This window comes from Xenopus tropicalis, chromosome 5, assembly GCF_000004195.4.
Source record: "Xenopus tropicalis strain Nigerian chromosome 5, UCB_Xtro_10.0, whole genome shotgun sequence".
In the NCBI taxonomy this organism is placed as follows: Eukaryota; Metazoa; Chordata; class Amphibia; order Anura; family Pipidae; genus Xenopus; species Xenopus tropicalis.
This window is the reverse complement of record NC_030681.2, coordinates 41484770-41507471: the sequence shown is the minus strand read 5'-3', so window position 1 is coordinate 41507471 and position 22702 is coordinate 41484770. Positions and strand designations below refer to the sequence as shown.

Sequence of the window (22702 nt, the reverse complement as noted above, 5' to 3'; positions counted from 1 at the left end):
TATTGCGTGTGTGTGTTATTTATTCTTCCGTGCATTCATTTTTCTTATTACTACATAGCCCTGGGGGCTCTGGCAGAAACAATGTAACACAAGGCAGCAGACTGACAGACCTGTATTGCTGGAGGAGACTGACCTTTGCAACATTGTTTAAAAAGTAACAACCAGGAGTTCAGCAAATGCTGCTTTCTATAGAAATAACATTTACACATAACTATTACAGCACATATAATTTTTAATAAATTGATATTGGAAAGTTGCTTAGAATTAAGTTTTCTTTTATTAGGCAAAACATTTTTTTGGGGTTGACATGTCCTTGAGTGTGTTTTTTTGTGCTTAATGATCATGGGATAATAATCAGAATATGAATGAGTTGCATCATTACCACTATATAAAACGTAGTATATAATACACAAGAGCCATGAAAACCCTGTAAATGATGTCCTTATAGATGGTGCCTAGTGATGTCATCAGTTATAATCAGAGCTAAGTGATGTCATTTCTGTCACATGACTCATTAAAACTTGTATATTATAATAAATAAAGTTCCCCCTATTGTAAAATATGAGGATATAAGAAGTCACCTCGGAGTTCCATGACCTGTGTAAAACCTTTTATATGGTCATAAAATGTCCCTAGATTTTACAATGGTTGCTGAAAGCAAAAGCACTAATCTAGGTGGAATATAACTGACCCAAACAGATTACGCTTACCTTTGGATTGCAATATTGTAATAAATAATATTGCACTATTTGCCGTTTTTTCTCTCTTTGTGCCTATATTGAGGATATGGCTGCAACTCGGTTTGGGAAACATCTTATACATTTGGCCCTTATTTATCGCCATCTGGTGAGCTGTTTGCATTACTGCACTTGGTGTATCAGCTTATTAATAATAAAGCACCACACACTTTTTTATTTTTATTTGGTTGATGGTTTCATTTAGGAATTACATATTATAAACGTATTGCACTATTAGTTTTTTACATATATGCGCTCCTGCTATTTATCTTTATAAACCTTTGGATTGCAATGTCCATGGTTGCAGGCCTTTGCTACATTATAAAAGACAAATTGCCAGGTGGGTGTACATTTCGGCCATTTTCCCTTGCATAAGCTGCCAAAACAGATATATGGATTCCCTTATTAAATAAAGTATAATTTTCCCTGCAAATGTCTTGAGAGCCAATTAATATATCCCCCACTGGGCAGATCCAATAACATATTCCACATTTTTAAGTAGAAGCTTATCATCCACATTTTTTTAAATGTTTTTTTTTTTAATTACAGTGAGGAACATAAGTTTTTGAACACCTCGCAGTTTTGCAAGTTCTCCTACTTAGAAATCATGGAGGGGCTTGAAATTCACATTGCAATACAAATACATTCTTTAAAAATCATACAATGTGATTTCCTGAATAGTTTTTTTTAATCCTGTCTCTCACAGTGGGAATGCACCTACACTGTGAATTTTAGACCCCTCCATGATTTCTACGTGGGAGAACTTGCAAAATCGCAAATACTTATGTTCCTCACTGTAATAATAAATGATATAGTACAGGTTACTGTGCTCACAAAGGGCAAATCACATAGCAGTCCTGAAGCAAGGGTTAAACACACTGGCAAGATGTATTTAGGGCTTTTAGCTGTGCTAGAACTGTACCAACTCAGAGGCGTGCCAGTGCCAGGCCATTGAATATAGCTGCTTCCCAAACCAGCCCTCACCCTGGTATCAGGGCACTGCTCCTGCCCACTGGATCCTAGGCTGTTGCAGGGGCAGAAATCCTTGATGCATTTGTCCCTGTATTTACACTGCTTTACAAGTGTGCAAAATGATCAGTGTTTGGCCTTGCTGCCTTGTGGCTCAGGGCTACCATTTCCAGTTGTCAGCAGGTCACTGTGATAGAGAAGAAATTTTCTGATTTCATACACAAATCGAAAATTCCCCTTTTACACTATTAAAACCAGGGTCCCCAAACTTTGCACAGTGGTTTTTACTATATAACTGAGGTCCAAGGTATGTATCTAAGGCATTTCATTACATGGTTGTTAGACAGCGCATTCCAGTGTCTTCTACTGCATGGCAACTTTAATTGGATCCATTCCTCCCTGAGGTTCTGTACCCAGTGGGGAGGAAATTGCCTATTTGTGATGTTCCCCTGGATACAGACCCACAGGGATGCACTGGACCTGTTATTACACATGTAGCTAATATACTGAAAGTCATTGTCTATGCAGATGTACTAGGTTTGTACCCCAATAGCTGAGATAGAGAAAGTAGGAAGGGTAACATTTCATTTTTTGTTTTTATTACAATGTGTAAACATTTCAAACAAACACTGGCAAGTAACAACGATACATATAGACCATGTGACAAACATTTGTGTGCAAGAAATTACAGGTTACTATTGGTCTTTGAATCGAAATCTGGAGATGAACTCAAATTAAGAACAATACAACAAAAATGAATAAAGAAACTGAAGAATCACAAAAAGAGAATATAGTCATAACCACAGGCGGCATTACCTTCCGCAGGTACGCAGCTGCACATCACTCAGTCTTTTTGTGGCATATTTATCAAAGGGTGGATCTGACTAGTTCTCTGTTCATTTGTATTAAGTATTAAGGTTGAACTCTTTTTTTCACCCATCAATACACCACTAAAACCCTATATACTTTAGATGAATAGAGAGCTGTGACTTTTCATTTTTTGGCTTTATTGTTATTATGCCACATGTATTTTGGGTATACATACATAAATAGACCCCCTACCCTAACCAACCATGCCAGGCCCAAACAGTGCCAAGTGCTTAGTGGCAGATCGGTACCAATACACTTTCCTGACCCCCTACCTGCACTGTTGCTTTGCAGACTGTACCACTGCTTATTCACAAGGGAGACAGAGGTTTCCAAGCAGGCGCCTGAGTGTTTAAAGAGCAGCTGTTTAGATTCTGGAAAATGGACAATGTGGAACAGCTGAGAGAGACAGAACGTGCTAGAAGGAACAGCGTGAATGTGCTTGTGAGCTCTGGTCACTAAATGAATAAAAGGAATGTACAATTTGTAAATTAAGTTAGAAAATAAAATCCATAATTTATTGATTGCAGTTCAGTAAACATGTCATCTCCCATGAGCCAGGATGAACTGCAAAGCTCTGCATGGAAGATTTCATTCCCCACCAGTCTGAAAGGTCAATGGTACAGTCTTCGTGCTCCCTGTGCTTCTTGTTAACCCTTGTATGTCTTTCTCGCCTTTGTGATTTTAGCGTGAAAGTCGTTCACGACCCTTTGCACATTATGGCATTGCCCATTTGTGGACTGTTGATTCACTAAAATCGCTATAACTTACTGCGTGTCTTGTACTGTCTCCTGTCAGCCCTCTGCGCTCCTTGTACTTTTGTTAACCCTTGTCTGTCCTTCTCACTTTTTGATTTTTGTGTGAAAGTTGTTCACAACCCATTATACATTATGGCATTTCCCATATGTGGACTGGTGACTCCGGATTCACTAATATCACTATTACTTCCTGCATGTTTTGTACTGTCTCCTGTTGGCCCTTTGTGCTCCCTGTGCTTCTTGTTAACCCTTGTATGTCCTTCTCACTTTTTGTGATTTTAGTGTGAAAGCCATTCACAACCCATTACACATTATGGCATTGCCTATTTGTGGACTGGTGACTGTGGATTCACTAATATCACTATAACTTCTTGAATCTATTGTACTGTCTCCTGTCGGCCCTTTGCACTCCTTGTACTTCTTGTTAACCCTTGTATGTCCTTCTCACTTTTGTGATTTTAGTGTGAAAGCCGTTCACGACCCATTACACATTATGGCATTGCCCATTTGTGGACTGGTGACTCTGGATTCAGTTATATCAGTATAACTTCCTGCATCTCTTGTACTGTCTGTCAGCCCTTTGCGCTCCTTGTGATTCTTGTTAACCCTTGTATGTCCTTATCTCCTTGCTCTCCCTCCTAGTTGAGGATTACTTTGAGAGGTTTATACAGGCGGTTGAGCAGCAGGGGAGAGTTAGAGGATCAAGGGCTAGGAAAGGCTATTACTGCTTCTCTTGTCTCTGGCATGAAAAAAAACCTGCCCAATAAACTTATCTTTGCCCATGGTGACTGAAGAGATAAGCCAGTTGAACACTGATGAACTGGAGGACAAAAGAAATCAAAAATTGATGGTGATTAATGTGTCAATTCATTTCATCTATCTTTTTGGCAGGTTTGATTTGTCGAGTGCCATTGAGTCCTATGGAAGGTTTCCAAAGCCAGAACTGTTTTCGTGGTGTTTACGAACTTTTCTGCCCGAAAATTTTGTGACTTCCGGAACGCAATTGTGATATTTTCGTATGAATGATAAAAGCATTGTTGAGACATTTTAGAACTTAAGAAATTATCATGGTTACTTTGAATTTATACCATATCGTGTTTCAAGGCCAGAAAAAAACGCATTTTAGTAAATGTGCCCCTAGATATAAAGCATAGCCAAAACTCAACTATTGTATATGAAAAACCACCAAAGCTCAGCTCTACCTTTTATTGTAAAAGTATCGATAATTAAGTAAATAGCCACAAAGGAAAATCCATACTATAATTAGGCATTAAAAAAAAACCAGTCAAAATGAAAATATAGATAACTAAAACTTAAAATAACAATACCAAATAACAATTCGTGCTTAGAAAAGTGATAATGAAAACCAAAAAATTGTGGAAAACAGGCTCAAAAAACGCAGATGCTGCATAGTTTATTCACAACATGTTTCAAGCAATGTTTCTTTATCAAGTGTTAAACAGTGTTTACAGCAGGTAGTTATATCCATACAAACCAACCCCCGTGATTGGTTATAGTTTAATTGAATAATGAAATAATTGCAATGGGGCTTGTTTGCCTAACCTCTAGTGTACATGTGTATAGGCTGTAAGTTAAATACATAGTCCATAGTGTATACAAGTCCAATTCATAGTCCAAGTGAAAGATAAGTCCATATAATATCCACTTGTATTGCATACATCCTACATGGAGTCCATAAACTGGAAACTGTACTCATAATACATGAGGTGAACATTTGGCTCAAAAAAGAAACAATACTATAAAGCAACCTGCCCAATTACTCTAACAATTATGAAGCTCAAACAATGTAGAATTCGCTATATTATTCGATTCTAGGGCAGCAACTATAATTCTCGCTGGAAATGAAATCATGAAAATGGGTAAATTATAGATGAACAATAGAACATATAAAAAGCCCAAGATCACTCATGATAAAGAAAGCATGCTATGCTCCACTGACTGTTCATACCTGATGGGTATAGGCTATTGAGTTTTTTTTACCCACAATGTCTTCTTTTGCAGTAAATGTCACCACCTCTTTAAAGTCTCTCCGCCACCTCTAAAACCAGCCATTTCAGTTGGCATACATTATGCTTATTTAAATAGAAGTGGAGGGTGTATCCTTTTTAAAAATATTTATATCATTTTTATGTTTAATGCCACAAAGGCATTTCAACATATAAACTGCCTACTTTGAGTTACAGGCCGTGCAGCTACGCAGCAAGATATTAGTCCCTTTGTGGGATGTTGGACCTTGTCTTCGTTTAAGGACAGCACACGGATTTCTTACAAGGAAATTGGTCAATCTAGCAAATGAGGTTGCCAAAATTCCAGGGGAATCTTTGTTAAAACAGGTAAAAAAAACCCCATAAAATCCCCCTTTAATCATGTCTGAATTGTTTGATTTTTACAATTTTACACTGAGGAGCAGGGGGGTAAATCAAAGAAAAATGTGTCTTTGTCCCAAACATTAAGGAGGGCCTGGTGTGTCAGGAACTGAAGGCAAAATTGCCTGCCTACAGAAAGCGCCACTGTTTGGACTATGATGCTGTAATGTGCTATGATATGGCCATTGAGTGCAGAAGTGTTACTGAAAAAGTGTTGGTGATTACCAACATGGGCCAGTCATTTTCTACCTACTTTGAACCCCAGAGGATCCATAAATTTCTACTAATAACAAAACAAAACAAAGCTTTCAAGAAGGGAACTTTATTAAATCAATATGATCCCCATGGAGTCCCAGAAAACACTGCAACAAGCATGTACTAAGTCAATATGCGTTCTCTAAGGATGGAGATGCTGATGTACAACAGAGATGGCTCCTTTTTCATAACCATAATCTACTGTGTTGATTGCATCCACTCTTGCATTTCAGTAGTGTAACATAAATCATTATCTATGCACCCTTCTCTCTGCATGGGCGATACAATATACCACCACCTGGAGGGGGGGTCTCCGAAGGCTTCTACTTCTAAGGCTTCTGACTAGGATTTTGGTGTAAAGGAACAAAAACCCCAGGATTTTTTAGCAAGTACTCTAATAGAGCTCAATACATTTAGAACACATGCTGCCTGTTACTGCAAGAGAAAGCTGTATCTGTAGCAGTGTCCAGTAGCAACTTCTGCTAATGTGTGCACAAATGCCATTTTTTATTTACGAAACTTACTGTGTCATCATCTGTATACCAGTAATAATTCAGACCATTGTTGATAAACTTCTTTTGTTAGAAGTGTCAGTAACACTAATCATGCTCAGTGTTCTCTGAGCAGCTGGTGATAAGCTGAGGGGATATCATGAATTATCAAACAGAAAATGACGGCCTGTAATATAAGCTGATGCTACAGGGCTGATTATTTAATTGTAATACAAATTGCACTGGTTTTCATGCCATTTAATGAGACTCCAAATTAATTACTTATCAGCCTTATATTGTAACTTTTATATTCTCTATAAACATATTTTGTGTGTCGGTCCCTAAGCTCAGCAGCACAGAGCATGGGCAGTGAATCAGCAGAAGAGAAGATGGGGGGCTACTGGGAGGGTTTTTGAGGCACAGATCTTCCCTGCTAAAAGGATGTGGTCACCTTGGGCTGGTACAGAAACCTATAACGTAATAGGCCCTGGGGGTTGCAAGTGTGTGCCCTTAGTGCTCATCTAGGAAGCACTTGCACCCCTGCTCCTGGCCATAGCAATAAACGTTTTAACTGGTTTCAACTTTGAACATCAGGTCAGGACTGAGAGCGAACACACAGGGCCTGTATTGTGCCCAAAGCCTCATCTAGTTTTGTGTGTAACCTAAGGAGATATGGTACAAGATTACCCATGGTTGGCTGTGGTGCCTTTATTATGCATATTAAAACTTCACCTGGATAGACAGTAAGACAGAAAACATCAACAAAAGTTTTAAATTTTAATTTTAGCAATTCTTTCTATGGAAAAGAAAACCATAAATAAAAACAAAAGTACTTCTTTAGATAGTGATTGCTTTAGATATAAATTTAATCAAAGAATGATTGTGTCACAGCACCTCTAAGTTCTAATATTTGTAAAGCACATGTCAGGCAGGGCTCAATGCATGCCTGTAAGCTTTATTCTCTATTCTTTGTTACTCAAGGGCCAGCTACAGATCACTTTCTCCATATAACGCTGAGGAAAAACATGTAAAGTCAAGTGCTCCAGGGACAGCCCCAGGGCCGGTGTAAGTGGGCATTTTGGATAAGCAGTATTGAGCTTGTTCCGGAGGGAGTTCCCTGCGGAGTTCTTCTGGTAATATATAGGGCTGGGGAGAAAAAAAAACCAAAATTAGTTATTTTACAGAATATTATTAGAAATTGTGAGTTCTGAAATGTTACGTCAAGTTTGAAAGCTTTGGCTGCACTGTACATCCCCACACACTGCAGAAAAACAGTTAAGAAGGGGCAGAAACTTTCTCTGTAGAATTACAGCAGAGCCCTAGACTCTCTCAGATCCTGCCATGCTCTCTCAGATCCTATGCTCTCTCAGATCTTGCTATGCTCACTCAGATCCTATGCTCTCTCAGATCCTGCTATGCTCTCTCAGATCCTATGCTCTCTCAGATCTTGCTATGCTCTCTCAGACCCTATGTTCTCTCAGATCCTGCTATGCTCTCTCAGATCCCGCTATGCTCTCGGATCCCGCTATGCTCTCTCGGATCCCGCTATGCTCTCTCGGATCCCGCTATGCTCTCTCGGATCCCGCTATGCTCTCTAGGATCTTGCTATGCTCTCGCGGATCCTGCTATGCTCTCGCGGATCCTGCTATGCTCTCGCGGATCCTGCTTTGCTCTCTCGGATCCTGCTTTGCTCTCTCGGATCCTTCTATGCTCTCTCGGATCCTGCTATGCTCTCTCGGATCCTCATATGCTCTCTCGGATCCTGCTATGCTCTCTCGGATCCTGCTATGCTCTCTCGGATCCTGCTATGCTCTCTCGAATCCTGCTATGCTCTCTCGGATCCTGCTATGCTCTCTCGGATCCTGCTATGCTCTCTCGGATCCTGCTATGCTCTCTCGGATCCTGATATGCTCTCTCGGATCCTGCTATGCTCTCTCAGATCCTGCTATGCTCTCTCAGATCCTGCTATGCTCTCTCAGATCCTGATATGATCTCTCTTCTTGCATTCAGAATGGAGGCCTGTAGCTGTTTGGGAATGCTAAAGCACAGCGTGCAAAGTGCCCCGTTCCATCCTCATCAAGCCACATTCCACCTCAGCAACACTTCCACTTACACTCAAAGCTTGTTTTTTAGGTATATTGGGATATTTTCAGTGGAAGAGGTAAACAAGAAGTCAGGTACAAGGTTCAGGGATCAAGTGACTTGGCTTTTGTGGTTGAGGGAGGGGTAAAATAGGGTGGCTCCCAATCTGAGTTTATACATATCGCACATATCTTTCCTGAGAGATGCAGGGAGGAAAATTAAAAATCTCAACAGCACATATATTTTGTAGAGGCTGCTCCTGCCGACAGCAATAAATGTCTAAACTGGTTTCAACATTGAACCAGAAATCAAGTCACCACTCATTTGGAACATTGAGGAGAAGGGTTCTAACCCTGACTCTGGTTTAAAAGTTAAAACATGACTTTTTGTTTTTACCAAAGATGAGATAGATATTGGTGGAATGTCAAGCTCTGGTTTCACTCATTAATATATATATATATATATATATATATATATATATATATATATATATATATATATATATATACACACACCTCCTAGTCTGTTCACAGGATTTATTTTGTACTGGCACAAATAATTTTGCACAGAAGATTAATTTTGTGCCACCCAATACACTGTGTATGCAAAAAGCCCAAATACAAATCTTCTTGAAAAGATACATAAATCTAAGTAGAAAGAAAGCTTACCCTTGTATAGATCTGGTCCAGGTGCTTATGCCCCAGAACCTCAGCATAGGGGTCTCAGCATTCGTACCTCCCGAAATGCGTAAGGCTTAGAATTTATGTGTATTCTTCAATAAAATACTTTTGATTTTACCTTAAGCATTTGAGCTTCTATTCTACATTACTGGATTTCTGGAGTGCCTGCCTAATCACATCAAAGAGTATACAAAAAGCCCCCAAATATGGCTCTCTGAGAAACAGTGCAGCACAGAAATACAAGTGCAGACAGCGGCTCAAAAGCAGAGGACCATTACGCAGACCAAGTTATAAAAAGCTGTGTTAGGGTTTAAGTTTTAAGAACAAATATGTAGAAGCTTTGCATGAAAGACATATAGGACAGATAGTGAGCCTGACAAGTGGCTAGAGTGAAGCCAATCAACTAAAGCTTGTGTAAAGCAGTGGTTTCCTGTGTAAGTTAATGGCCAGTGCAGTTACTTTGTATTTCTCTTTAGCAACAGATCTATCATGCTCCCATTCTTTCATCTTGTCATTTCAAAATACCGTATGCAACTGAGTTGTACATTTCCATGTCCCGCAGTATTCCTTTATATGACTAACCTTGTCAGCAGCAAGGATCCTGAAGGCAGCAATAACCTGCTCGGAGGTGTCCGTTTCTGCAGTCTCCCTGGTCATGAAATCAATAAAAGACTGAAAAGAGATGGTTCCTATTCCACTGGGATCCACAAGTGCCATAATCCGAGCAAATTCTGCTTCTCCCTTTAAAATAAAATAGGAAATTTTGCAGATTAATTCAGTGTCTCCTTTTCCAAGCAAAATAGATCATGTACTGTACAAAGTAAGTTGTATTGTTTAAAGTGCAGAAAAATAAAAATAAGGAATCAAGTAATTATTATTCAGTTAATCTCCCCTCCTCTTTACCCTGACCCAGAGATTTTTGGGTTAAGGTCCCTATTTGTAGTCATTTTTAAATACTACATTCTTATTAACCTTTTTACATCTATATTAAGCCAGATTTAGTGGGCCTTAATGCTTTTCGCATTTTTCCCCATGGGAATACATGGTACAGTACCCATTGAAGTAATGGTGCTAAAATTTGCTTCCCTGAAATTAAGGAGCTGACTGATCAATGTTCAAATTCAAATATTTAATATAAATATCAAAAATTATCGATATATAAGTATCAAAATTTTTGGCACTAAAACTTTGAATTCGAAAAACTTCAGTATCTGAAAGCTTGTGAGTTAATAGAGAAATCAACGGGAGTTGTCTTAGTTTAAGTTTTTTTTCAATTTGATTTTTTCAAATTTTTTTGAGAGTTTGTAGACCCATTGAAAATGATGAGTAAAATACAACTTGGATGCATTCAATGTGTTTTATGGTTTAATTGGATCAAGTTTTCTAGATTTGTTTAGATTTCGATTTTTTAATAAATAAGCAAACATTCGAGTAAGCAAAAATTTCAAGTTTATTCAAATTGAAAAAACTCACATATTTGAATTTTGATTAAAAAAAGCCTCTTTTGTTAACCCAATTTATATTTGATTTTTGCAAACCTACTTTTTGTAAATAAAAGAGCATAGGCCTTTCGGGAGCTGCTGCCACCTGATGTTGCCCCCTAACTGCTCCGAACTTTTTAGTGTCAGAGCGGGTCAAGAGGGGCCGCATCACTGGTGCAGAGGGGTGACTGTTGCTCTCTCTGCACTAGCAGAGCCAAATTTCCATGTTGAAAAATGGAAATTCAGCTCTTAAAGTTACCAGAGATGGCTTTTTGCCACCCTTGGTAAGTGGCCACTCACTGCCACCTAAGGCAAGTTCTCTTACCTTGCTTCTTGGCAAGAGTCGCCCTGTAAATTAATGTTATGGCCACGTGTTCTAGTTCTAATATACTTCAGTGTGCTTGGAGTTCTTACCAGATCATAACCCATTGAAATTAAACACGCTCTGAAGTCATCATGTTCCATCAGTCCATTCTTCTTCTGTCAAGACAATTTGTATATATGAAAAGAAGAATTAAACTGTTAGAATGTGTCGAGAAAAACACACCATTTACAATTTCCTGTACCCAGTATTATTAAACATTAGACTTGAGAAAAAGACCAAAAAATAAGCATAAAACTATATAAAAAAGTATCACTGATGGGAAATGATATCGAACTGCAACGGAATAACTTTGTATACAGAAAAAGAAGTGGGGACCACTAAGCAGAGGCAACATGGTAAGCAAAACACTATTGTCATATATTCCTGGAGATGGCCTTGTCAACATTTCTGCAACATATTTTCTTGCATCACTATTTCTATTTCCATGGATGAAGTGGTGTCGATTATAAGTAATATGTGAAGAAAACAGTTCAAACTGCTCCTACCATCTACCATCTGCCCTCCCTCAATCTAAAGGCCTGTATCAGTAGCAAAAAAAGGTGCTAACCCTACATTCAATTTAGTACCACATACACATGCAACTGCGCTTGTTTTGATGCATCGCGCAATTATTGGGAAATAAACCATGGCAATATTCATCTGAAATTGCACTAAAGCGTCTGCTTTAAAATAAATCCAGCGATAAAGTTTACCTTGTCAAAGTGGTTAAATGAAGACCGGAATACATTGATTTGCTCCTGGGTGATACCTTTAGCATCACGTGTAAGGATCTGGGTTTCAACCTCGTTGATGGTTCTAGCTACTGTAGTTAGCATTAGCTCCCAGCCCACACGGATGTGCTGCAAGAAAACAAGGAACAAGGGATCCATGTTACCAAAACACTAAGTAGTTACAATGATTCTGAGATTTACAGTATGACTGCAATTGCATTAGGGCTTTAGTTTGCTCCATGGCATATATATATATGTACAGATTTACCACAGAAGAAGAAAGATGCAGCAGAATGACACTGCCATTTTCCAACATGAAATTATTATGGGTTATTGATGAATACTTAAATATTTCACAAATCTAGGAATCTAGATAAAGCCACTTCCTGGAACTACACTTTTATACAGACATTCAAAAAGAATCTAGATATTTGCGGCTCCCCCAACCCACACACAGTCAAGCCCTGGGGGAGTTTGTATTTACTATAAAGCTTCTGTCCAAATATGAATATATATTGCTCCAACCATTTGTTGCAGCAATTGTCACCCAATCCATCAATCAATCCATTACTGACAATACACAGAACCTATTTAACCCAAAATTATGCTTCTTATACCCCCTCTGCTAATTTTCACATATCCCCAAGCTAATTTTCTCCAACTACTTTTGATACTACCACAAATACCTTATGTTTTGGCAGTCCTTTATTGAAAATGCTTTCTAATGTTATAAATAGACATATACAAAATAGAAAACTTCTCACTTTTTACCAAGAATACATTTTAGTAAGGGCTATTATTGAACATGAACTAGTTGCAATATATAATATATTGAGGAAAAAGAAATATCGAGGATTGTCTAACTCCCTAATCTATTTTCTATCCATAAATCCCTTTCTTTTTTGCCTTCTGTCTTTATTTCTATGTTCTTTTCTGGTTGTTATAAAGAAGTACAAAACATCAAAATCACCAGAAAACACTATTTTCAGTGAACTGCAGCTACAAATACCTCCATGGAATAATTGGTGTGCTTGTTATCAAATATGAGGGATTCCTGGATCATCTGGTGATCACCTTCCAGCTTGTCTACATTGTGCTTGTAATTTACAATGTTGTGTTCAAGCATCTTCAGACTGTTCATCTGATCTTCCAGGGTGCCTGTAAAGTCAATGCAGCTGCGTCCAATTTCCTGGGCAAGACATATGTTGTTACAAACAAGGCAAGCAGTGATAAATCAGCACCAGCCATGCCACCACACATTGCACCAGAGATGTTTCCAGAACATCACAACCTATTAGACTTACATACATGTAAGTTAAAAAGGGCACTTGTCTATTAAGCCAACCCTGCCCTCAAAGAACAATACCTCCAGATGATTCAAACAGCAGGGGAAACCAACTTCCTTCTACTAAAGAGGGATGGGCAATATTTATCCAGACAATATCCACTACCAGCTTCAGCAATGTTCCTAACTTAGATGCTGCATTCATCCTGCATCCTGTGAAAAGAAAACCGCACCAGCCTGGGGTACCTGTGAGCGAGTGTTTCCTCTTCTTTCTTCCTTCTTCATACGCTTGCACATGCGCAGTAGAGTGAAAAGCCAACCTTTAACAAAAAAAGTTGTTGTTTCATTCTATTGCACATGCGCCGGCCCCGGGATTCAGAAGAAAGAAGGAAGATGTAACACTCACTGCAGGTACCCCCGGGCTGGCGCAGTTTTCTCCTAACAGGAGCACCAACCTGGGGAAAAGGTAAGCCATTACAATTACCGGGGGGTGCCTAACGTTTGGCATCCCTCAGTGATTTTTAGCTTTCCTTCTCCATTAAACTTTCCGTGTTCATGTAGAAGTTAATGGCAAAGGTCCCTTCCCTTTCCTTGAAATTCTTTCTTTTCGAGACTGGGTTTTGTCTGAAAATCATGACTTTTTCTAATTTCCGCAGCGACAATTTGATAAGATCGGGATTTCCGCTGCGACAATTTGCTGCGTTTTATAAGACTTTTCTTGCAGCGACCTTTCCTTGCAAATTTTTTTAATAGATATCAGGCATTCAGGAAAATTAGCTTAGTTGAATTTGAAAACAAAAATGTTTGTTTAAAAATTATGGAGTTTTAGTAAATCTGCCCCTAATACTGTCTGTAAAAATGGCCCCTTTATTGGAGCTCCCTATAGATCCTATCAGGTCTCTGTCCCTGTTTCAAATGAGGGGTGGGCGTGTCCTAATGTTGCCTGCCAGAAGCACAGTAAGAGGGAGCCAATCACAGCCTTGCACTCCCACAAGTAAAGATAGGCTTCAGTTTCCTATCAGGTCAGCCTAGCTGCTGATTGGTTCCTGTCCTACAGTTCAGTGTATGGAGGGCCGCCGGCTCCCCAGTTCATCCAGAGAATTCAGCCAGCAGGAAGTGAAACAGATGGGCAGAACTAGTGGGGTTTTGGGGGAATTTCTCAATAAATCAATCCAAAACACAACTTTTTTTAAGCACAATCCTTCTATATTTAGAGGAGTATAATGCACTGGTACATTCTTAATTTTTATATGATATGTCTCCTTTAACAGAAAGAGAAGGATTATTTTCTAAGGCACTCTTAGGGGCACATTTAATAATCCACAAACGTCCGAAAAGCGTCCAAATGCGTTTTTTTTGTAATGATCGTTATTTTGCAATTTTTTCGAGCGCTCAATGCGAAAAAGTCGCGACAATTCACGAAAGTCGTAATGGCTATGCAAAAGTCGCGACAATTCGGGAAAGTCGTAATGGCTATGCAAAAGTCGCGACAATTCGGGAAAGTCGTAATGGCTATGCAAAAGTCGCGACAATTCACGAAAGTCATAATGGCTATGCAAAAGTCGCGACAATTCATGAAAGTCATAACGGCTACGAAAAAGTTGCGACGGTGACGAAAAAATTGCAAAAAATATGAAAAAGTCGCAAAATGTTTGTTTCCAATCCGATTTTTTCCCATTTCGGGATTCGGATTCGTGGATTAGTAAATCAGCCCCTTAGAATTTGGGGACAATTCGTTATGTATTTGGAGGTTCTCCTGGCCAACAAGATCCTGTTTTCATGAACCAAATATACCTCCCCTGAACTGAGCAATGAGTGAATGATTACTGTGTATCCACACAAAGGAATAAAAAGTGGGGTCAGTAAGTTAGTGATTTGTACCTCCATCTGTTTTTGTATCCAAGGGCCTATAACATTGGCTTGTCCAGCAAACTGTCTGCGCAAACGTTCATTATTCTGTTGACGCGCCAACTCTTCTTGTAATGTCTGATCTCTTATGGGCACCAGCTGTTTCACCTAATGCAGATAAAAGTCAGAAATATTTTTTAATATCCAGATAAAAGTCCCAGTGGCACCAATATTTCTTTAGAAAACAAAAGTGTCTATCATTTATATAAAAACCACTGGGAAAAATGTAAGGAGGTAACATCTACTGAAATACCAATGCTTAAACTTCTATTTACTGTATAAAAAGGCAGGTAGATTTGTCCTTCGTAAAACTGTGCTGATCACTTATAATGGTGTTCTCCAGGACATACTGAATGTGATCTCTTCACAGATCTTTAAATAACCTCCCCTGCTGAGTATCTCTCTCATGTTATGGAATGGGGCAGTCTCATTGGTCAGATCGGGAAGCCAGTGAATTTGAGGTAGATGGAGAGCAAATTCAAGCGGAGCACTCCTAGGTATATGTTTTGTCCTTTGCCACCATGTGCTGTTGAGTAGTTCTCCCATACTACTGAATGTGGCATTCTCATTGATCAGCCTGGGATTTAATGGCAGATTCAAGCTCAGCACCCATAGGTACATTTACTTTGTTGTATGTGATGTTTCCCAGTGGAATGCCAGAGTCTGATTGGGGGCAATACTTCGTGAACCAAAAATAGCCAATGCCCTACCTGATGAGAGGACCTTCCCTCCAAGTTTTGTTGCATTCTATGTTCAAATGTATGATATATTGTAACATAAAATAACACTGCAAAAGGGGCTCCATGATATCCCATGCCATTGCAAATGGGGGCTTAGATTTTTTAGAAAAAAAGAGTAGTTTTTGACCTTCAAAAATAGAAAATTGTTGGTGAACTTTGTATAAAATACTTGCGAAAAAAAACTTTAGTTCCTAGTTGTTGCTCTGTGCTGCAACCAAATACAAGGTCAAAAACTATTGTAGAAAACACGTGTTACCACTACCCATAATAAATGTTTTGCAGCAAACCTGCTGAAGCTTTTTTTCCCTATTTTTTGGATTTCTACAATAGTTTTTGCCCACAGCAACATCACTGGATGCTCAAGCAATTTACATAACTTATGCAAAAAATTATGTTACTTTCAAAGAAACTTATAACTTAATTTATAACTTATGTATTAACTCTACTGACCCCCCCAATCAAAATACTGACTTATTATCACATTATTTTTACTATTTTCATGAACTAGTACTGACTAGTTATTGGGCCCCACAGCATATCATTGAGCCATTAAATTTATGCAGTTTACCTAACTTATGCAAAGACTTCCGTAACTTCCATATCAAGCAATGACAGTACAGAGCAGGGGAGCTAGGAGGGAAGGGGTTAAACTTAGAGCAAACTCCACTGACCCCCAATAAACTGAATTATTATTATTATAGCACATTAATTAGCGGAACTCTTTATATGAACTGCTTATTACAGAGTAACATCAGCTGTTTATATGTTGGTACTGCGCACTTGTGTTCATAGGGAACCCCATATAAATAACTTGTGCGGGGCCCCAAGGTTTCTGATGGCAGCCCTGCACCCCATGCTTACCCTTTCTGTGTTCTGACTGGAGCGAGGGTGGGAGATACATTGCTAGAGCAGAGTGTGTTCTCTGCACTAGAAGAGACAAATTTCTGGAAAAGAAAAAACATCTGGGATCTTAAAATTACCAAGGGCAACTTTTTGCCAGAACCTAACTGATCAGCATTAATGCACTGATTTCTCGGAAGATATCAGATTTACATTGCTGTATCTGTTTTCATTCTGGTGATAGCTGATGCAGAAATCCTGCACCCTTGTGTTAGCTGAAAAGCAATGGAAGCTGTAATTCAACAGCAACCGGGGTCTCAAAAGCTTAGCTGCCATAGACCGTAACCTGATGGTAAGGGGCATGGAGTCCATGTGTACCTTTTCCCACTTGGTACGAATCTCATCCAGTGTGATGGAGCTGTAAGGATTGTGAGAAGATATCTTTATGTTATAGCTCTGAATCACTTTTTCCACTTCATTTTGGATGCCCAGTATAGCCTGTCGTTCACTGTCTGCTTCGGGCAGTGTGGCTTTAAATTGTTCATGGGCTGTGATCAATTTCTAAAAACAAAAAAATAGACAAACAACAAATGCTGGATGGTTAAAAAGGGAAGTCATTGTATTGTCTTTTCATACTGTATAAAATAGATGCATTTATATAGGAAATAATGTACCCCCTGTTTAAAAAATAAGGATGTTAGAGCTCACAGTGAAGTTCCATGACCATATTAAGGCACAAGCCTGAAGGCCAAGTGATTTTATATGGACACTGATACAGGTATGTTATACATATCTTGAACTTTACTAAAACTGCTGTCAGTACACCAGAGAACAATGCAGGATTATATTTAAGTAATCTAATTGTTTATTTCTGCAAAGTTATATTCACAAGGAAGTATTTTTCGGGTACTTTTGTCACTGTCTCTCTATGGAAAAAACTACAGTAGCCCCATCTGGCTTGGAGTATAGATAAGTCTAGATAACTCAGGGTATAAGCACTCATGTAGCAAACCTATATCACCTACTCTTTATCTCAAAGGGACGTTTACATGTTCTACACTGATGCCTGAAAGTCTTTGCCTAATTTAACTATGACTGTTGACGAGATGTTGGTTCTGACTGAGGCAGAACAAATAGAATATGAAGTGTCTCAAAGGAACAGATTCAATTGCAAAGATGCAAAATCTCTAGATTTATTGTGATTTGTGGGAAATCTTGTCCCATGGATGCCTGTGGCTATAGAATGGCTACACTCACATAAAGGAAACAGGGAATGCAGTGAAAGGGAAGTGCACACACAATAGAGTTTTCTGCTCTGAAGTTTAGGGTATTTCTTGTTACATTTATAAGAAATCTATTTGTGGCTACATTTATTATAATATTCATTATTAAAAGCCAAAGCACCTGAATTTCTTCCACATTGTGCACAATGAACATGTCCTGTAGATCTTCCATCGCTCCCTCCATCCAGATGTTAAAAGGTCCAGCTCTCTTAATGAATTCTAAATGCAGTTGGTCAACTGTCTCTAAGAGCTTCTCAGTTCGCTGTTCATGAAGAGCGACAAAGTAATGGTTAGAAGAGTATACTCATACACAAATCCAGAACAAGGCACAGTGGGGCTAATTGGATCCAATTTATTGCACTTGCAATTCATTAGGTGCAAACAAATTGTGTGTAAAGGTCCCTATACACGGGCCGAAAGAAGCTGCCGATATCGGTCCCTTGGACCGACTCGGCAGCTTATCGGTCCGTGTAGGGGCAGAAATCGACATCGCCAAGCGAGCGGATCTGCCCGTGTATGGCCACCTTAAGGGGGCAATATGCAAAAAGAGCCCTTGTAGTTACATATAAATCAAGACAGGTGTTTATTTCATTGTTGCCTTTTGTCTTTGTGCCCCGTACTTTGCACCTTATTCAGAAAAGCAGAAGGAACCAGCATTAGAAACCAATTTGGAAGTTTGGTGGACACAGTATTTAGCCATTTTCCTAGCCAGAAATTTAAATTTCCTTCTCACACCTATATATAAAAAAGGCACTATGTTTACCCAGTAGCAGTAACCAATAGCAACCAATAAGGTGCTTGTTTTTTAAACAGGTGACCAGTAAGTTTTACCTGCTGATAGGTTGCTTGGTGTTTACTGTTCCTGAGCAAACTTAGTACCTTTAATTACATAACCCCTAAGGGCTCTGGCACATGGGGAGATTAGTCGCCCGCGACAAATCTCCCTGTTTGCAGGCGACTAATCTCCCTGAACTACCATCGCACCAGCGAAAATGTAAGTCGCCGGTGGGATGGCACACGCTGCGCAGGCGATTTCGGCAAATAGCCGAAAATGCCTCGCGAGGCAACTAATCTCCCCGTGTGCCAGAGCCCTAAGACTCAATATGAACACAAGGCAAATATCAGAAGCCTTTAATTCTATTCTAGATTAGGAGCATGACCAAATGGTAAATGTGATTATCTGACTTCATATTACAATGAAATTGAGGACTGCTTATTTCAAGATACCTCAAGGGCTTCCCTTCTTTTCTGTGTTAAGGTTCCGAGGCGATCCCATTGGTCACAAATCTTCTGACATCGTTCATTAATTCTAGCTGCATCATAATAATCAAGCTCACTAGGAAAATAGAAAAATATTCTTAAAATTTTTTTTATCAATATCTTCGGGTTATTTTAGGCATGTATGTTTTGTACACTGCTTGTGCAAATTTATTGTTGGGCTAACATGATTCAGGCGACTCTCTAAAGACAGATGGAAAGGAAAATGAAAACATCCTGTGGGTTATTTACAGAGACCTGGAAAGCAAGTGCAAGATCACCAAGGGGCACGAAAGCATTCAAAAAGCACTTGAGTCTGGTTATACTCTCCCCGTTGCACCAGATTCAATTAACCCATTCTTACTAGGCCAGGTAGCCTTCTTTTCCCCATCATTCAAGACTTGGACTAGTAGTAATTAGCTGCACTTGTTTGTTGGTGGTTCTAGCAACCAGGACACAATTTAGAGGTTAGCATGGAAAAAGAGAGGGACTGAATAAAAACATAAGCAATAATATTTTCTTTCATTGCACCCTATAATGTTTTGGTGTTCCCTAATAACCAAATCACACCTCCTATTACAGCCTGTAAAAAAAGCAATATAGCGAGGCTAATACTTGCTCACCAACCCATTGGATGTTGCTCTCAGTGCCCCCAAACTAGGTAGTTATTTTTAAATTCCTGACTTGGTGTCAAGTTCTGGTTGAATAAAAAAAGATTTACTACTACCTTCTGTAAGCTGATAGTGTGCATAGGGGCCCCTAATAGCCAATCTTAGCCCTTATTTGGCACTTCCATGAACTTTTATGGTGCTTGTGTTGCTCTCCAAGTCTTTTTACATTTGACTGTGGCTCACGAGTAAGAAAGGTTGGGGACCACTGATCTAGTGTGTACTGCAACTTGAGGTAGAACTCAACAATAAATATGCAGAGTTTCAGGTTCTCAAACCTCAGACCTTCAGCTTAGGGGAGGTGACAGACACACTCAATTCCAAAAATTTCAGGATGGTGCAAATGGTGATGTGTTTTCAAAAGCCCGTTTTTTGTGCCACCCAATGAACACAATGCTGTGGAATATCCATTAAAGTACAACAACCATGAGATCCTCTATGCCAAGCACTTTCCCTATACCAAATGATGAGTTCTAAATTTAGCAGAAGGTTTTTGACAAGGCCAAGATAATATCCGTACGGGGCTACGCTAGGAATTCTGTGCACAGTGAGTACAGCATTATCAAATTCCATGAAATCACTTTATCAAGCACACTTTCAGCAGCTGTTTGTCTGTGAGTGGAACATACTTGAGCTCCTGTGCAATGGCAGCAATCTGTTCTACCCGGTCCTGGCGTGCAGCCAGCTCGCTCTCAAACGCCTCATGTTTCCTCAGCAGGGCGCGCACTTCTGTTAGAGATGCCGTCTCATAGTCCTTCTGTAACAGCAGTTGCTCTTTCCCTAAACAGACAAAACAATTAAACTCAACATTAGGTTATTTTCATAGTGTTAATTGGACTCCCTTAGTGTTAATTGGACACCCTTTTGCCACCTTTGTCACTAGCCAGCAGCCATACAGACACCAATAACAAAACATGTCTTCTCTTCCTATGCTGTAAATGCAGATTTCATTTTATTCAGCAAAGGTAAGCTGAAATTGCAATACTATTTACAGAAAGGCTGTCAATTAACAATCTATCATATACTATGCATAAATATTAATGTGCCACCCTTAAACTTTCAGCACTAGTTGGTTAGCTCAAATACTTCCTCTACATATGAGCTCTGTAGGGCTATTTACCAACCCTGATTCTGAGTCTACAATAACCTTCAGATTCATTTTTGAAAATCCTTGATGTAAATGAATTTGGGGAAAAACCTGGTGATTCGGACACTAAAAAACTACCCTTGAAAATATTCATGCACATTAAATGTTACCAATAAGTCATGTTAAATAAAGATAGGCCTGCTTTTGTAAGTACAGGTTAAATTTTTTAACAATGACTTCCCTTTACCCTGTAATAATAAAACAGTACCTTGTACTTGATTCCAGCTAAGGTATAACTAATTAATTATGATGGCTGTAGAAATATGTCAATATCTCTTTAAAGCTATGGCACACTGGGTGTATTCTTCCTCATGTGCTGCTGCTGCTAAAGTTGGCCATACACTTTAGATTTTAGTCTTCTTCTGATGAACATTCAGATATTGGTCATACATTTAAATGCAATGGTGTAAAACTAACCATCAAAATGAAATAGTTGGATGAAGCCCTAAAAATAACAAATCGGAGGAGGTTATTGACATGAAATAGTTGGCAGACGCCAATTGTATGGAAGTGACTTCCAGCATTATAGGTCCCCCAAGGATATACGTGCGGAGATTTTAATGTTAATCAACCGAAATTTTCTAACCTGCCGATCGACTAAACGACCAATTGTCATGGTACAAAAATTATCAGGACGGTAATTCTGAGCCCACACATGGTCACAAAATCATATGAAATGGAGTTTCGCACAGTTCTATTGGTTTTCAGCTCAAAGGAGAAGGAACGTCATTTTGGCATTTTACTGCCAATAGATTCGCCACATTAGTGCCACCTAGAACCCTATATTTATTCTGCAGAAAGCATTACCATACCTGAGTAAGGAGCCCTAGAAGCTTTCTTTTGTTTAAGATTACAGCTGCCATTTTAGCTTGGTCTTCATAGCTGCCTGCTGCATAGCTCTAGCCCTTATAGCTCACATTACACATTGCTAAGGGAGGGGGGGGAGTGAGTTCTTAGCATTCTTGTGGGAGGGGGGAGCAGGACAGGGGAGAGAGGAGAGAACTGCTCAGACTCTGACCCCAGGAATGAAGGATTTTTCTGAGAGAGGAAGTCAGATACCCTAACAACATGTTTACAAAAAAGGAGACAAGAAATCCTGTGTTTCTTTTGATAGAGGACTTTTCTGTGAGGGCTTATGACTGTATTCACATAGACCTTTCTGATAAAGCTTACTTAGTTTTTACCTTTCTTTCTCCTTTAAGACAGTACAATTGAAAATGTTCATTTGAGTACATTTTAGGGCTGAAAAGCAGCAAAACCAGTGCTGCCACACACTTCCAGTTAAAATAAAAAGGTAGTGGCAGAAGGGATTCCGGTGCTTCTCTGTTGGCAGAATTCATTGGCAGAGAATATGCTACTGTAGAGCACTGCATGCACAAGTAGCACTATATAAATACAAATATACATACATTTATCAAATGTGCTATCACCATTAATATTATTATTATTTATTTAAATTTATAAAGTGCCAACATATTCTGCATATATACCACATTTTCTGAATATGCAGCCAAAAAATAATCTGATGGTACAATACAGCTTATTGCAAACCAATATTTTCAGTATATTCCCAATAAGCTGCATCATTTATAATCATGTTACCAGCAGTCCAGGATTCATGCAAAGAGGCTTTTTGCCTAAATTTTTCAGCCAAGTGTTCCACTCTTTCAAGTCGTCTCAGCTCAGTCAGCAGCCACTCTTCATATCCCTTTTCACCCTGCTCCAGCCTTTGCCAGGCATTTGCAATATCCTGCAGAGCAATGGAGATATCT

At 39.1% G+C, this 22702-nt stretch overlaps 1 protein-coding gene across 2 annotated transcripts in view; it reads right to left on the bottom strand.

Annotated features, from left to right (window-relative positions):
• Positions 1-6024: 6024 nt before the first annotated feature.
• Positions 6025-22702, bottom strand: part of actn2 (actinin alpha 2) — a 37579-nt gene continuing 20901 nt past the window's right edge. Inside the window, exons 11-21 of one of the 2 annotated variants that reach the window (XM_031901656.1) lie at positions 22533-22680; positions 20413-20563; positions 19086-19194; positions 17980-18120; positions 16954-17136; positions 14969-15103; positions 12812-12991; positions 11785-11931; positions 11122-11187; positions 9809-9967; positions 6025-7610 (exon numbers count right to left, since the gene is read on the bottom strand). In XM_031901656.1, coding sequence (XP_031757516.1) covers positions 7452-7610; positions 9809-9967; positions 11122-11187; positions 11785-11931; positions 12812-12991; positions 14969-15103; positions 16954-17136; positions 17980-18120; positions 19086-19194; positions 20413-20563; positions 22533-22680 — 1578 coding nt within the window. In that variant the 3' untranslated portion in view covers positions 6025-7451. The remainder of the gene's footprint in view (positions 7611-9808; positions 9968-11121; positions 11188-11784; positions 11932-12811; positions 12992-14968; positions 15104-16953; positions 17137-17979; positions 18121-19085; positions 19195-20412; positions 20564-22532; positions 22681-22702) is intronic. The other variant, NM_001005053.1, reaches the window with a different exon arrangement.